The 17,778-nt window shown below is 43.1% G+C and overlaps 1 protein-coding gene across 2 annotated transcripts in view; it reads right to left on the bottom strand.

The window, feature by feature from the left end:
* The window catches only part of Vwa8 (von Willebrand factor A domain containing 8), a 324,101-nt gene that overhangs the window by 106,220 nt on the left and 200,103 nt on the right, over positions 1 to 17,778 (bottom strand). For both annotated transcript variants that reach the window (NM_001427283.1, XM_087585390.1), the window contains 2 exons: positions 17,382 to 17,533; positions 481 to 589 (listed from right to left, as the gene is read on the bottom strand). In NM_001427283.1, coding sequence (NP_001414212.1) covers positions 481 to 589; positions 17,382 to 17,533 — 261 coding nt within the window. The remainder of the gene's footprint in view (positions 1 to 480; positions 590 to 17,381; positions 17,534 to 17,778) is intronic.

Below are 17,778 nucleotides of genomic sequence, written 5' to 3'. Positions count from 1 at the left end.
AGAACAATGATTTCAGTGTGATCCCTGACTTCTGCTCCTAATGGCCCAGAGGGGAACTCTTTCTCCCTGAAATGCTTAGAATGATTTTGATGATAACTAATGGCATGTGACCCTTTCCTTTTTCTCAGGAAGACAATGTCAACAATGTATGGGTAAAAATGGGAAAAGGAAGACAATTTAATCTTGTTAGCATACATAAAGACAAATATCACAGAGAAATTCTGTAAGGAAAATAAAAAATATATCCAATAGATTGTCCTGAAACACAAGACTAGCTCTTAGAAGTTCTGTTTGTCCAATAGCAACTGCCTACACTGAATTCCTTGGAGGTCAGATTGAATTTTAAGTTGGCACAGAAGCTAAAGAGCCAACCAACCAGTAAGTATTGCTTGCCGGCCTCAGACAGTATGGACCACATCAACAGAAGATTCAAAAAGCTTGTTAGATTCAATGCTAAGAGGAAACAATAGGGACAGTCACCTTTATGTCAATGCGATGAGTTTCTGCTGGACACAAGACCTTTTGCATTCCATTTCCCGTCTGACCGATTATCCAGTAGCCCATGAATGTCTTTTCTGGTAGGGGAAACCTGTCAAAGATGATTTGAAAGTGTAAGTATGTCTCCCCATTATCAAGTGTTTTAGATAGACTACTGCTTTGATGAAACACCATGACCAACTTGGGGAGAAAAGGGTTTGTTTGGCTTATACTTCCATACCACTGTTCATCATCAAAGGACGCTGGGACAGGAACTCAAACATGGCAGGAACCTGGAGGCAGGAGCTGATGCAGAGGCCATGGCAGGGTACTGCTTTCTTATATAAACCAGGATCACCAGTCAAAGGATGGCCCCACTCACAATGGGCTGGGCCCTCCCCCATCAATCACTAATTATAATGTCTCACAGGATTGCCTACAGCTTGATCTTATGGAGGCATTTTCTCAATTGAGGTCCCCTCTTCTCAGATGACTTTAGCTTGTGTCTGGTTGGCATAGAGGCAGCCAGGAGGAAACATGTTCACCAGCACACGTCACCAGGAGCACATGTACATAGGAAGAAAGCTTTATCTGACTCCAAAACTCACCCAGAATGCAGTCTACGACATCGTGTTTACAGTGTACACATTAGGAGCAGAAAGACGCTCCACTTCAGACGCTCAGGAAGTAAGACCCTGGCCCATTTCACCTATGACAGCTGTTCTTAAGGCCAACACACATTCCACTGGAGCTGATACACTGTATAGTAACTTTACATGCAGATTCCTGGTAGACTACAGGAAGGCTTAAAGGAAATTGGAGCAATTCTCTTTCATTTCAGTCTGTTCTTTTACTTGATTTTGAATCAAGTAGTAACCAGGTTACATGAGTGTTAGACCCATGCTGGAAGGTTGTAGAGAATGAAGCCCACAGACTGTAGTTTGGTGATTAACATGTAAAATATAGAACAGACATACTCACATAAATGTGTTTCCTAGTACTCAATATACCCATGCAACCAGTAATTAAGGCCAGGACCCAGAACACCCTGGGGACCACATTTCTTTTTTGAGACAGGATCTTATGAATAACCCTGGCTGGCCTAGAAGACACTACGTAAAACCAGGCTTGCCCTTAACTTGTGGCATTCCTTTTACCTCTGCCTCCCAAGTGCTGGACTTACACACATGCAATACAACATCTGGCTTAAGCAACTTTTAAATAAAGTGATTCCTATATGAAAGCAAATATGTCAGCAATAAAGAATAAAATGTCAGGTAGACCTGAGAACAAAGCTTCCACTTCTTAACTGCAAATCTTTTCACTTGAATCTTTACAAACTTGGACAAGGGGTCTGTCACTTTCACTTAGCTGTATTTCTTATTTATTATATATTATAGCAACACCACCACCACCACCACTAACAACGACAACAACAACAACGATAACAACAAGACTCAGAGTTCAAAGTTCTCTACGTGACCAAAAATCAAAATATGCTTAGAATGAGTATGGCGATCATCCACACAGCACATATTTGTACTGACAAGTTATTTGGCTTTCAGTAAAGTTATAGCCTGATATGCATTTCCATAAGCTTAATAAGACAATATAGCTTTGAATATTCTTTGCATAAGACAAGGAACGAAACGCTCTGGCTGCATATGTTTTTTTGACCTGTTGAAACTTGAAAGGAAGGAAGGGCCCTTATAATGAGTGTCTTCTAAGGCATATGTCCCTGTGTCATACCTTGCTTAGAAGGACACATTGGAATATGCTATCTAAAATACATTTAAGGAACTGAGATGACACAGAAGTTAAAAAGCACAAGCTACTCTTACAAATGAGCAGAGTTCGAGTCCTACCTTGCCTTGCAATCACCTCTAACTTCAGCTCTAGGGAATCCAATGCCCTTTCTGACCTCCACAGCCACACCCTTCTCATACACATTAATAAAAATATTCAGATAAATCTGAACAAAATAATAAATACATTTTAAGCAGCCAGACCAACCTTGATTGAGAGTGGAAGGTGGCTGGGGCCTGGCTGAATCAGAAGACTACGATGTGTTTTTTTAAATAAAGTAATACAATGTGTTTCTGCAGTAACAGGGCGGATCTCCCAGAGTGGGAACTTCCTCGCTCCTCTAGGGAACAAACTGCATTCTTCAATTGTTCTCCTAAGTTCACTGCTCTCCAAATATGGGAGGAGAAACATAAGGAGATACATTAATTTCATTCTCAGCACGGTATTGGTGAATGTAAAGACATCTGGGTTTCGGTCCTGGTTCTGTATTGACTACCTATGCAAAACTGTAAAAAAAAAAAGTGTCAGCTAATGTCTCAGTATTAATTTTTTCACTTTTAAAAAAAAGGACTGATCTATAAGGTTTTCTTGGCTTGGAGAGTCTGTGATAACCATGGAAGCCAGAAGAAACAGTACAGTTTAAAGGGCTTGTATTACCTTGGTGCTCTTGACTGAAATTGATCAATCAGAATGATAGTATCTGTACCTATCAATCAGATGGGTTCCTTGGTCAATAGGCATTCTTTCTTAAGGAATAAAGAATTGGTTGTTTGAGGTCAAAGTTTTCACATCTTGAACTAGTTGCAGCTAGAGAACCACTTAGTAAAAATAACCATTTGTTGATAACCCAGCATAAGAAATGCATCCAGGTCTTTGGAAACATCTCAGTTGCAGAGGCTTGCCTAACAGGAGCAAGGCTCTTGGCTTGATACCCAGCTGTTGAAACACAACACCACTAATGTAGTCACTAATAATTTTATAAATAATATTAAAGTGCCAAGTAAGAAAAATATCCATCCACTGGAGAAGGTAACCTTTCTCAGATTTTATGGTCAATGCCAGGGATCTGCATAAATCTGCTTATTCGGTTGCCAACTCATTCTGAGTAACAGACATGGAACTCACAACCTGACTAGTTGTCTGAAAAACTAGGCTGTCTGACCGGCAGAGTATGGGGTGGATCATTATACCCCACACAGACTGCATCCAGAGCCATGCAACCGTAGTGTTTTTCTATTGGCAATGTCAACGATGTTGAAGGGTGCATTGGCAGGTGGCCTGGAGTTGTGTGTGCGCATGAGCACACACACACACACACACACACACACACACACACACACACACACACACACCCTGGCCTGTTCCCTGATATCTCCTGGACCCTGACAATATAGTTGGGAAACTATAGCCACACCCATTTATTTCCCATGAAGGCTCCCACAAACTGTGTGTATGTGAGAGACCATTTGTAACTTTCTTCCCTTCAGCGTTAGCAGTCAGAGGAGAGAGGAAGCATTGCTTGAGGTATGAGTGAGTTCTGGAATAATCAACAAAATGGTGGCTGTGGAATGGGTTGGAGTTGGTAGAGTGTAAACAGTTAGCAAAAAGGCTTTTTCCCCCCATTTTACTGAAATGTGGTATCCAGCTCTGGCCAGATTTAAGTTTTCACGTTTGATTTGATTGACACAACAATGACATTTTCCATGGTTTTAAGATTATGTCGCTGTGCTGTTGAACTGTGGTAATGTCCTGGCTGGAATGATGTCTGGGTTTGATTTTGAGGGGGAGGAGCGTGAACTCAAGACCTATAAATAGAATTGCTTTTTATTTTTGGTGTCACTCATGAATTTATGTGTTTTAAAACAATGATGTATTTTAGTACACACGTTGTGATGTTTCCTAGTCCCTTGTGGAAGCAGCGACAAAGATCTGAGACTAAGTTTTGAGTAATAGAAAGGTGCACATCAAAATTATGACTTGAGTCAAATTATAGTGCTTGGAGCATGTTACAGAAAGGAAGGGATTTGCTTTAAAAAAACACACACAGACAAGCCCTAACACGACGCATATGGACAGCAAAGTTAGGTAATATCATCTGAAGGACACGTGAGAGCTGTCTCAGAAAAACTTCCAAAAAGAGGGGGGTTGGGTTTTTAAAGCACATGTTCTGGCAAATTTCTGCCTCCTCTGAACCTCTGCCAACACTATTTCTGGAGTCTGAAAGAAAACACATGAAGATTTGGATCTTTCTAGGGCCATTATGCAATTGGAAGTTGTTGGCATACCTATTATCAACAATTCCTAAGACATTTCCTTACCACAAGAACTGTGAGTGTTTATGGGAATAATGGAACCCTTCAGGGTAGTTCCACCATCTCAGAAACTCAACAATTACTACCATCTTCAAAAAGAAAGAGCTTCTATTTCTCCACATCCTCGCCAGCATCTGCTGTCACCTGAGTTTTTGATCTTAGCCAATCGCACTGGTGTGAGGTGAAATCTCAGGGTTGTTTTGATTTGCATTTCCCTTATGACTAAAGATGTTGAACATTTCTTTAGGTGTTTCTCAGCCATTCGGCATTCCTCAGCTGTGAATTCTTTGTTTAGCTCTGAACCCCATTTTTTAATAGGGTTATTTGTTTCCCTGCGGTCTAACTTCTTGAGTTCTTTGTATATTTTGGAAATAAGGCCTCTATCTGTTGTAGGATTGGTAAAGATCTTTTCCCAATCTGTTGGTTGCCGTCATTGTTGGTGGGATTGCAGACTGGTACAACCATTCTGGAAATCAGTCTGGAGGTTCCTCAGAAAATTGGACATTGAACTGCCTGAGGATCCAGCTATACCTCTCTTGGGCATATACCCAAAAGATGCCTCAACATATAAAAGAGACACGTGCCCCACTATGTTCATCGCAGCCTTATTTATAATAGCCAGAAAATGGAAAGAACCCAGATGCCCTTCAACAGAGGAATGGATACAGAAAATGTGGTACATCTACACAATGGAATATTACTCAGCTATCAAAAACAACGAGTTTATGAAATTCGTAGGCAAATGGTTGGAACTGGAAAATATCATCCTGAGTGAGCTAACCCAATCACAGAAAGACATACATGGTATGCACTCATTGATAAGTGGCTATTAGCCCAAATGCTTGAATTACCCTAGATCCCTAGAACAAACGAAACTCAAGACGGATGATCAAAATGTGAATGCTTCACTCCTTCTTTAAATGAGGAAAAAGAATACCCTTGGCAGGGAAGGGAGAGGCAAAGATTAAAACAGAGACCGAAGGAACACCCATTCAGAGCCTGCCCCACATGTGGCCCATACATATACAGCCACCCAATTAGACAAGATGGATGAAGCAAAGAAGTGCAGACCGACAGGAGCCGGATGTAGATCGCTCCTGAGAGACACAGCCAGAATACAGCAAATATAGAGGCGAATGCCAGCAGCAAACCACTGAACTGAGAATAGGTCCCCTATTGAAGGAATCAGAGAAAGAACTGGAAGAGCTTGAAGGGGCTCGAGACCCCAAAAGTACAACAATGCCAAGCAACCAGAGCTTCCAGGGACTAAGCCACTACCTAAAGACTATACATGGACTGACCCTGGACTCTGACCCCATAGGTAGCAATGAATATCCTAGTAAGAGCACCAGTGGAAGGGGAAGCCCTGGGTCCTGCTAAGACTGAACCCCCAGTGAACTAGTCTATGGGGGGAGGGCGGCAATGGGGGGAGGGTTGGGAGGGGAACACCCATAAGGAAGGGGAGGGGGGAGGGGGATGTTTGCCCGGAAACCGGGAAAGGGAATAACACTCGAAATGTATATAAGAAATACTCAAGTTAATAAAAAAAATAAAAAAAAAAAAAAAAAAAAGAAAGAGCTTCTAATTCCACCGGCCTCCCTCGGGCCTTCCTTCTTAAGACCCAAGTGCAGGGAGTTCTCTGCGCTTTCACAGACCAAGGCTCCCTGACCAACGCTTCCCACTTGCTTCTCTCTCCCTTTTGCCCCAGGGCCACCCTGTAACTACTTTTTGCTTTTTTGCTATTCCCTGAACGTGTGCATTTTAATGCCTCCTTGAGGCCATTTCCATTCATTCTGCAGGAGCCTCTTCAGTGAGCGAATAACTCCCCCTCTTCCTTTGAGATCGGGTATCATGATGCTAGCTTTGGACTCCTCATGGAGCAGAGGATGACACTGAACCACGATCTTACTGCCTCTACTTCCCAAGTGTTGGGATTGCCGCATGTACCGTTGCACTCAACTTGGAGATCCTTCCTTCCAAGTCACAATCCAAGTATTATTTGCCTTTGAGTCCCTCCTCGAATTTCATTCTGGGAAAAGAAAATCAGTCCTTTGCCCTTCTGGGTTTCCATACAAACTGACACATGAAACGCTGAGAAGTTTTATAGAGTCGGTAGCTTTCCAATTTAAGATGGTAGAGAGAACGTAATTTTAGAGAGAATAGATTAGAAACCAATCTATGAAATCTTTGATTATTTTTTTACTTAGTAAAACAATCACTCAGCACAAGGCTGAGGATGGTGGCAAATGCCTGATCTCAGCACTCAGGAAGCTAAGGCAGGAGTCCAAGCTAGTGTAGACTACCAGATAAGCATGGGCTACATTGCAAGACCCGCCCCTCCATGCACCCTTACACACTCCAGTCACACACTTAACAGAGAATGAAGGCCCATTTTAAACACAAAATACCAGTGATGCGCAGCACCACAAATTCCCAGGAGAATCCTCCTTTGCCTCCTTTAAAATCTCCTTCCCTACGGCACACAAATCCCTGGCACCTTTACGCTGTTCTGTTGAACACAGTGTGTACTGAGTATGCTCTTGCATTTTCTTCTGTATTCCCAACTCTGTGTTCAGTCCTTAGTTTCATTTACCAGGTGTACCTCTGTCACCCAGAGCCTGCCGAGGTCACATTTGGTAGAGCTGCTATTTTTGGCTGGCACTTCCTCCTGCTCTGCAGAATGACCCTGCAGTGTTAGGGCAGCCAAAGCAGAGGCTGACAGCTTGAGCCGTGGTCTCTGGCTGCCTTTTCTCCTAGAGGCTGTTACCAGGCTACGGGTCTGGAGGCTGGCTTTGGACTTTCCTTCATCTCTCTTCAAATTCTCCTGGAAGGAAAATGCCTTCTTTTTCTCTGTCATCTGCTCTAGCAACTGTATCTTAGTGGTTTCCAATCTTATGTTCTTTCCTTTCCTAACCATCTCAAGGAATGTTTGGGAGTGAAACTCCAGCCACCTTCACTGGCAATGTGGAAACATCCTGAATTTCCCACAGGACAGACTCACAGAGGGACAGACCCACAGAGGGACAACCCACTGAGAATAAAGACATCGAAAGTAACAGATCAATAGCACAGGCTTCTGATTTGGTTAATTGGTGATTCATTGAGTAGGGTTCAGGCTTGACCTAATTGGTAAGACTTCGCTTCAGGTCCACTGATGGTCACCTTGTTCTCTCAATGCTGTCATCTCTTTTCCATTTCCCCACAGATAACTAGGTCCTCCTTCATCAACAGGGGTTCCCGCCGCTGTTTCCCACTGAGCCTTCCTATGCCTGGGTTCACTGCCATCCAGTTCTTCACTTTCAAAAACAAGAAGACCCTTTCCTGCCACGCAGCTAAACCTGGCTCTTCTGTCTCAGCCTCACTCCCCTGCACCCATCCCCTCACCCTCCTACTCACAGAGCACTTGTACCTCAAAATACACCCACCAGTGGGGTAAAGGTTCTTGTCTAAGACCTGACCTTGGTCCCCAGGACCCACATGGTTGAAGGAGAAACTGACTCAAGCTAGCAAACTGTCCTCAGCCTCCATACACACGCTCCAGCAGGTTTATGAGAAATAAAATGTAATTTGAAAACTTATTAAATTTCTCCGCTTGAGTTGTTCTCCCTCCTGCGTGTGTCCAAGCACACAGAATAATACCGCACAGCTTCAGCCTCCTTACCCTCATGGGCTCGCCCCAAGGGCAAATGCCCTTCCCACTGACAGACTGCTACAACATGACACACACCACTAGTTCTTGACTACTTTCTCGGTTTCCGTGACTTAAGACAACACTGGGTCCTTTCACCTTTGGAGCTCTTGTTCCCACGTGGTGCCCTCTCACCCCCCAACCCCACCAGCACTTGAAAAGTGTCTGTTTGATGAGGGAATGGATGGTTGGTATTTTGACCTATTTGTTTTCTCTTCTCAGAGGCAAACTACAATTGGCAAATCTTCCCCAATGTTCTGACTACATCTTAATGTTTCCTTCACTTAGAAGAATCTCAGCAAAGGGTACAGACCGCTTGCAAGCAGGTGTGAAAGTAGCTTAAACAGGCATCTATAAGGGGTGTTCTATATGACTAGGTGACAAGTGTTTATAAAGCCTCACTTACGAAAGCTTAAAGGAGTAAGTATAATGACGTAAGACTACTTAAGACCTGTACATCTCAAAATTTCTCAGTAGACAGGGAACACTGAACTATTTATTCCCCATTCCAATAAAGGATCAGATCAAAACAGCTGTGCAGCTACTCCTTCAGTATAGCAAGAGAAAGCAAAGTCTGTGGGAATGTGACTGACTACCACGCTGAGGATGAGTGACAGGTATGCTCAGCCGTGAGTGGACATCTTTATCAATACCCCCAACCTCCCACTCCACCAAAGCTCAGGCACACCCCAGAGGAAGAGGCGAGAAAAATGTACAAGTCAAAAGACGTGGAGGAACGCTGTGTAACGCTGTCGACTGGACATGACATAACCGTTGTGCCCATGAAATCGTAGCTATGGTTACCTGCACAAGATCAAGCCAGCCAAAGTTCCAGTGTAGATGGGGTAGGAGCTCACAGGGCCCCAACCCTACCCAACGAGCAGTTAGGAGCAGAGGGAAGAAAATTCTTCCATAGCTACTGATTGGTTACCTATACTCCAATGGGCGTTTGCACATTTATAAACGTGGACAACATTGACTGGATTTAATTTGTTATTCAAAAAGGAGAGAGGCAGCTGGATGTAATGGCCTAGACCTTCAGTCCCAGCAGTTAAGAGGTAGGTACAAGTAGATCTCTCTGAGTCTGAAGCCAGCCTGGTCTACATAGTGAGCTCGTCAGAGCTAAATAGTGAGACCGTATTTGATAGAGGTGGATGAAGTTAGGAATGTGTGCTGGAGGGACTTCGGGGAGCTGACGGAGAAAATGAGGGCAGATATGATATTTCACTGCATACATGCTTGAAGGTCTCAAAGAAGGAAACATTTTAGACCTCCCATGTTCAACTTCTCTATCCAGTCTGATCCTGTACTCCCTTCTCTAGGGTCCAGAAGGAAATAGAAAAAAAACTAAAATTCATATGGAACCACAAAGGACTCCATAGAGCCAACCCAATCCTAAGAGCAAAGAACAATGCTGGAGTGATTACCTCCCGAGATCTCAGACTAGTACAGAAACACAGCAATAAAAACGCTGGCACAAAATCAGACATGCGGGCAAATGGAACAAAACTGAAGACCCCACATGGCACACACAGTTGCAGCCATTTAATATTTGACAAATATGCCAAAAATAAACACTGGAAAACAACACACCTCCGACCAATGATGCTGCAAAAACTGGACATCCACATGCAGAAGAATGAAATTGGACCTTTGTCTATCGCTCAGTACAAAACTTAAGCCCGAGTGAGTCAGCAACCTAGAGGTGAAGCCTGAGGACGACACAGGCCGCACCCCACATGCACCCCACGGAACAAAGGCACAGGGACAGCAACAAGTGGGGCTTCACGAAACTATGAAGCTTCTGCACAGCTAAGGAAACAGCCTGGAGAAGAGGAGGCCCAGAGATGCCAGAGAATCTCTGCCCGCTATACGTCTGACTGAGGAGGAGTATCTGGAATACATGACAAGAAGTAAAACAACAAAACCAAAACCAAACCACACTAAGCAGTCAATTCATTCAAAGAATGTGCCTTGGATCTGAACACAGAAATCTCAGAAGAAGAAAAAATGGATAAGAAATATCTAAAAAAAAAAAGTTCCTTTTCCCTATCCATTTCTTTGAATAACTTTGAAATTTCCTAGTAGAAGTGTGGTTGAATGCCCTAGCCTGCTATTTATAAGCTATATCACTTCCTACATTGTTCAAGGAACTAAAGCCCAGTTCCTTATTGTGTGGCACAAACCCCAAGGCACATGCATATCTTGTAGAATAAGGGAGTTTGTATTCACAATGCTCTCAGGGAATGTGGTAGGAGTTGACAGATACCAACTACCATAATTTTTGATGCTTTAAAGGTATGTTGTATGGGGTTGGGGTGGGGATAGCAGACCATGTGTTCTGCAAGCAAGTGGCCCTGGGTTTAGGCTCTGGGTAGTGGCTGGGGTTGGGGGCATTCAGAGTATTCCCAGTTGACATTTTTGGGCTGATGCATATCAACCCCAAACCTACGGCACTGAAATACCGGAGTGCCTGCTGACTTGATCTCTCATCTGCCACAGACAAATTTGAAGAATTCTGTCCTTAGAGGAGGTGTTGGAGTTTGACTAACGCTTTATTGTTAACAGAAGCAAAAGTCCCAAGAAAGAGCAATTTCTTTTTTTTTTTCTCTTTATCTTTTTTCTTTTTTTCGGAGCTGGGGACCAAACCCAGGGCCTTGTGCTTGCTAGGCAAGCACTCTACCACTGAGCTAAATCCCCAACCCCAAGAAAGAGCAATTTCTAAATAGACTTTTACTTAACTTTTAAAATAAAAAAAATGAAAAATTCCAGTGTCAACACAGTGGATGTTTAAAAACTAGAATATGGAAGTGATATATATTTTCTAAAACTGAAACGGTACAGAAAACTCGTCCCAGTAAAGGGCAGACACCATTGTATTTAAATTGTTTAAAGTGTAGACCATCAAAAACTCCTAAAAAACACATGGGTTAATATACTTCTGTAACTCACCAACTCAGTGTTACATTATTTAGCATAAAAGTGAGATTTTACACCATTTTAAATAAAGTGGTGGGCGAATGCCTAGCAACAGGACATCTGAGTAGCAATTGCCAGGTTGTAATAAGGCTCCTTCACCAGCCATGGGCAGTTCTACAGGGTGGTCACAGGGAACGGTCGTTTTAGATGTACGAGCTGTCTAGTGAGAACATTCGAGTGTGCCTGGAACCATAAGGACATTTAGCCATCTCCATAAAGCCCAACACCCTGATCTAACAGGTCTTTGTTTTCTCTTGAGAATCTCTTACCTGGCTTACAAATCTGCCCATGAGGATAAGTGTCTTAAGCTTAAATTTTAAGGAGGGAAGGAAATGGAGCAAAATGAGAAATGGGAAGGAAGCGTTATATGTAGTTACATCTCTTAATTTAGTTATTTTTATTTTTCAACAGACACTTGAGGATGACGTGTTTTAGAAAGAATGCCTTTTAGGAACATGTGCCCTCCTAAGAGAAAAGCCTCAGGAAGATAAAATGACTGGAAACAGCGCTGATGCCTCAGTGTCATGACATGGCACATGTGCCTGTGAAAGGTCCCAGGGATTTCCCGGAAGCATGTCTGGGAGCTGGTGAAGCCGCTCAGTTGGTACAGTGATTGCCCAGCGTCGTATAAACCAGGCAAGGTGACACATAGCCCAGTGCTCAGAGGCTAGCCTGGAAAGCAAGAGAGCAGACACAAAAATCAAACAAACACAAAACAAAACCAACTTCCAAACAGCTATTTCTGTAGGGTAGGATGTACGGAGTCTCTGTGTAGGGTAGGGTAGGATGTACGGAGTCTCTGTGTAGGGTAGGGTAGGATGTACGGAGTCTCTGTGTAGGGTAGGGTAGGATGTACGGAGTCTCTGTGTAGGGTAGGGTAGGATGTACGGAGTCTCTGTGTAGGGTAGGGTAGGATGTACGGAGTCCTGGTCTCTTGGTATGTTGTTTACAAACCAGCAATAAGAAAAGAGGCCTAAGAGAAAACCAAAGAGGTGCTGGGGTAGAAACCACGTCAGGGGCAATGAACCTGGAGCAAAACTCGAGGCCACTGGCATGGTTTCAAGGTTGTGTGTCACAGACGGCAGGAGGCAGAGGCAGCCCTGGAAGCTGCAGGTAAGTAGCCCTGTTTATTCATTTCACAAGGACCACGGCCAGTGAGAGTTCATCTTGTGTTCTGAGTCAGGAGACAGAGACATCAGAGATGATCATTCAGAGTCTTATTCTAAGAGCTTCTATCATGTCGGAAGTAAAACGTAAATACACCTGTGTGAGTGCACAGGGCAAGTCTATATATCATAGACAACGATGATTCCAAGCTTAAGAACTGAAGACCACAAGTTTCCTTGCCTTTATTTTGTAAGGTCCTCTTTAAACAAACAAAAAATAAAAAAAAGTTCAGTCTCTAATAACTGCTTCAGAAGTTGCCAGTAATATAGTTTATATTGTCACTGGAATTGGAACACACACAGCGTATGGGTGCGGATACACACACATAGACAGCATCTTTGTTCCTGTTTTCTAAGAGTCTCTGTCTCAAGGTCCTTATCTACAAATGTAGCCTTATGCATGGTGTGCACACATGTGTATGTATGTATAACAGTTGACTGTGAGAACTATTTTAGCTCGTGCAGTGCACACTGCCTGGAGAGCATGTGGCCTCATCCTCTACCGTGCTTCTGCCGTCGCCATCTAATATGATTGTTATTATCTCATTAGTGTGACAATACGATGCTGTAATCATAGCTTTCTCGACATCTGCATTTTATTTAGATGTATGAAATGATGGTTCTTTCCTCTTCATTGCTGTTAGGTACAAAATAGTGTATGCCATTTAAAACAGAGGTTGAAAAACGTTCTCCTCCTTTTAAAATACATCTCCAGCATGACAGATTTCATACATTATCCTAAAACAGACCTTTCAATTTGGAAGCATTGATAGGATAGCAGACCACTTACTCTTTTTTTTTTTTTTTTTTTTCAGAGCTGGGGACCGAACCCAGGGCCTTGTGCTTGCTAGGCAAGCGCTCTACCACTGAGCTAAATCCCCAACCCCAGACCACTTACTCTTAAAAGGAACTTCAGAGTAAGAGCTCAGTTGAGGAACAAACATGTAATCTATGCTAAGAAAGTTTGCAGCTATATGCATAGGTATCTATGTTTATAGTACATGGTGTATATGTTTTTCTTTGGGTGTGTAGAACTAATTCTGTTATGTATATAATATGTTACATACATATATACATAAAAGGCGCTATATACATACACCCCATATAAAAACAATGACATTTAAAACTAAAGCAATTAGTTCCAATCCAAATATTCCCGTGTCTGCCCATGGCGCTATGGCGTGCTGTTTGTTCTACTCCATACACCACTGATAATTCTCACTAGTTCTTTAGCCACTGAGCAAAAAAATCAGGAAACTTCAATTCCCTGTGCAGCACATTTCTATTTGGAAGTCATGTCTCCCAGTGTGCCTGATTTGATCATACTTATCATTCCTTTGGCATGTGCTTCCTCATGTAGCAGAAATTGCCGAAGGGATAAAACGACACCATAACCATCCAGACAGGGTCCTAACAGAAAGGGGTAAGGGCAACATGGAGGTCTGACCTCAGCTCAGACCTGGGGCCAGGATCTGGGAATGTGTCTGTGCATCAAGAATAAGGGCTACCTTGTGAGCAAAGCACTAAAACAAACAAACAAACCAACAAACAAAACAAAATTAACCCCCTTCAAGCTACACCCAACAGGTCTGCAAGCTTTATTAAACAAGACAGTAAAGTCCTTCTTATTACACTGAGTCTTAAAACTGTAGAGAGAGGCCTGGGAATGGAACTGTACTATTTAAGAGGGAAAGAGGGAGACAGCACTTTTCTTTTGGGTATCTTACCACCGGGCACTAAATGATGGAGCTTTTCTTGTTCTCATTAGATGGAATCTTACTGTGTAGTCCTGGCTGTCCTGGAGCTCAGTGTCTAGATCAGGCTGGCCTCCAACTCAGAGATCTAGCCGTCTGTTTCCCAAGTGCTGGTCTTGAATACCTGGTTTGACAACAGCGCTCTTAAACACGCCGTATATACTCTGACTTGAATTGAGGAAGGACAGACGACCTGCAGCTGGGTATCAATACCATGTGAGGCCTCCCTCTGCAGCATCTCTCCTCTGAGCTAGCTATGTAGACTGTGGCTAAGTTACCTCCCACTCTCATCTTCAGTGGAGCAGTGACCGGGTGTGCTAGAGTCCGTGTGACTTTTGCTCCCATCCAATCAGGATGATGACTGATTAGGTAAAAAGAGAATCAACAGGTTTTAACAAGGTTTATTTAAATATTAAAGAACTTGGACCATTCATTTTACCCATCTCCCTTAGGAAGTGTTTGGAGACTTGAATTTTTGAGGCCCAAGTACAAACATTAATTTTCTTTATATATAATTTATTCATGTAGCTAGACATAATTTTATACATTTTTAGCATATCTGCGTTTGACTCCAGCTTGCCATGTGCCTTTAGGTATGTGTTTTTCCTCTTCAGCAGCTTTTCTTTTAATTTTTGAGATGGGGTCTTTCCTCATAGTCCTGGCTACCCTACAACTCACTTTGTAGACCAGGTTGTACTCAGACTCACAGAGGTCCACCTGCCTCTTCCTCCTGAGTGCTGGGATTAAAGGCACGTGCCACCATGCCCAGCTGTGGCATGCATCATTTTTGACACTTGAAAGTTTTAGAGTTTGGATTTTCAGATGCACAATGTGTATTACTTCTTATAAAAGGTCTGTTTGCTTTTGCAGACATGGGGTGTGATGGTTTGCATATGCTTGACCCAGGGAGTGGCACCATTAGAAGGTGTGGCCTTGTTGGAGGAAGTGTGTCACTGTTGGGTGGGCTTGGAGACCCTCCTCCTAGCTGTCTGACGGTGCTCAGTCTGTTCCCAGCTTCCTTCTGTTGAAGATGTAGAACTCAGCTCCTCCTGCACCATGCCTGCCTAGATGCTGCCATGTTCCCACCTTGATGATAATGGACTGAACCTCTGAACCTGTAAACCAGCCCCAACTAAGTGTTGTCCTTTATACAACTTACATCGGTCATGATGTCTGTTCACAGCAATAAGACCCTAACTAAGACATGGGGAACAGTACCACTCTGCTAGAAGGCAGAGGCTACCATACAGGCAGAGGCTACCATACAGGCAGAGGCTACCAAACAGGCAGAGGCTACCATACAGGCAGAGGCTACCATACAGGCAGAGGCTACCATACAGGCAGAGCCCAGTGAGGGGCTGCTTGAGGATGAGCACACTGCAGCCTGGACCAGAACAGTCCTGTGTCACATCTCCTTTTAGAGTTACTGCCAACACTTCCTCTTCCACTCTCAAAAATGCCCTGATCTGAAGAGCTTATGTTTTCGATAATAAAATGCTCTCATTTTTACCAGTGGGGATTCCATTCAGTGAAGTGACTGCTCCAAATTCAAATGCCTGAAGAGAAATTCAGCACTCTGAGTGTGTCTGTGTCAGACATAGGGATGCAGTCTATGGTGTGACAACAGATCACAAAATCCCAAGCCTTGCTGACTTTACCACCCGACTTCTCCAATGTAGGGCTGGTGACCTGACAGGAAGAGTCCTGTGGAACCCATGGGTTTTGTGGAAGGACCAGTACCGTGAGCTGCTAGAGTCCTTACAGTTTATAGACGAAACACCTGCTCTGAATGGCTATCCACATCATACACGATCCAAACAGCTCTACCATTCGAAAAAGTCGCCGTCTTTCCATGTTTGCTCTCGGCTCATTCTTAGGTCTCTGTGGCTCTGTCTGGCCCAATTGCAAGCGCAAGGCAGGAACAAGCCGGCGGTACTTAGAGCTGTTCTTACAACTAAGCGTAGCAATGAGAAGTCAAACCATTCCTGCCCCCTTCCAGAGAAAACTGGCACAATTTTCTTATAATTGATGTGCAGAACTAATAAATGTTACACCGATAAACAGCAACTAAGAAATACTGCAATTCACATGCCTACTTTTCTCAGAGCTTGGATCCTAATGACATAAGTTTGTTATCAGTGATTGAACCATCCCATTGCCAAGCGAAAAGAAAGAGAAGGGTCTGTAAGAAAGCCATGAGAGTAGCAGGAGTGTGTGCATAAAGGCAATGTTCTCAGCCCTCTAATATAGAAGATGTTGACCCAAGAAATTACCTTGTTCAAATGCCCATAATGATGCTAACCAATCACTAAAATAGTATTGTATAGAAAACCATAAGCACAAGCAACTGACTCCCACTCACAATTCCTGAAAGAAAATTACTCATCGATAACACAAACCAGTACACTCAGAATGTCTAACAAAACACCATCTTGTGCTTTTACACAGAAGGGAAATATTTGTTTCTCTCTGAGAAATTCTTGGTATGTTAGTAATTATTTTTCTTGGCTTCTACTATGATGTTTTTATAATGACTTCAAAGAATGATGATATGTAGACTTAGGAAAACATATATTGCCAGACTAATCACTGATTTAAACCTAACATCTTTCTAAATAATGCCTCCCATAAGAGAATAAGGTCTTAGGAACTGGTAGATGCCGACTACTGTCTGGCCAATAACACATTTGGTTTGAGCATACGAAAGGCGGGTTGTCAGCCCATGGCTAGGAATCCAATTCTTGTCACTACTCTCTCATCTATAGGGCTTAAATCAGTACCCTCAGATCTGCACGAGTCTGGTATATTAGAAGCCTATCTCATAAAGCAAGCATCTTGGTAATGAACACTTTACTCTTTATGCAGTGTTCACATCTGTACACTGACTTGCACTGGATTTTGAAATAACAAGACCCACAGTATTCAATAAAGGACAGAGACTGATAAGGAAACAAATATTTCCCTTTATTTGAGTGTGTTACATCTACTCATGGGATAGTCATAAAAACTGAAATCTTTAATTTACAGGACTATAAATGATGCCACTTAACTGAGAACCAGCCAGCAAACAGTAGCATCTGAAGACCACCACTCCTGGAGGGTTCCCCACACCAAGTCAGCCTAGTAGTGACTACAGTAGATTAGGAGCTAGGAGTCAGAAGAACAATGCTTGAGGTTATACCAACGGGGGTTTCCTTACTCCTTTGCCAGCTGCACATTGGTAGGCTTTGCTCCAATGGGGATCCCATATTTGTGCAAAGTGTTCATCAAAATCTCCCTCATGTCGTTGTTGTAGGAATCAAAGTCAAATACATTCCGAACCACACTGGAGAGGCCTTCAGTAGGGAATTTCTGTATGAAAAAAAAGGCATACATCATTATGAAGGTTTGTAACTGATAGAGCAACAGTGCACTAGTGAACTTCAGCAGAAGCACACTAGCTGTGTCTGATAACCAGACAGTAAGAAAGCATACACACTTATGTACAGCAGTGACTGGACCTCCTCCATTTTGACTGTGTTATCTCAGGTATAGGTCCCTGTTCAGACCCTCTGTTGGCTTCTTCAACCTTCTCACTGCTGCACTCTTCCACCAGC

The sequence above is a fragment of the Rattus norvegicus genome, chromosome 15, assembly GCF_021556685.1.
Source record: "Rattus norvegicus strain SHRSP/BbbUtx chromosome 15, alternate assembly SHRSP_T2T, whole genome shotgun sequence".
Classification (NCBI taxonomy): Eukaryota; Metazoa; Chordata; class Mammalia; order Rodentia; family Muridae; genus Rattus; species Rattus norvegicus.
The sequence above is the reverse complement of the archived record's forward strand: the minus strand, read 5'-3'. Positions and strand labels throughout refer to the sequence as shown.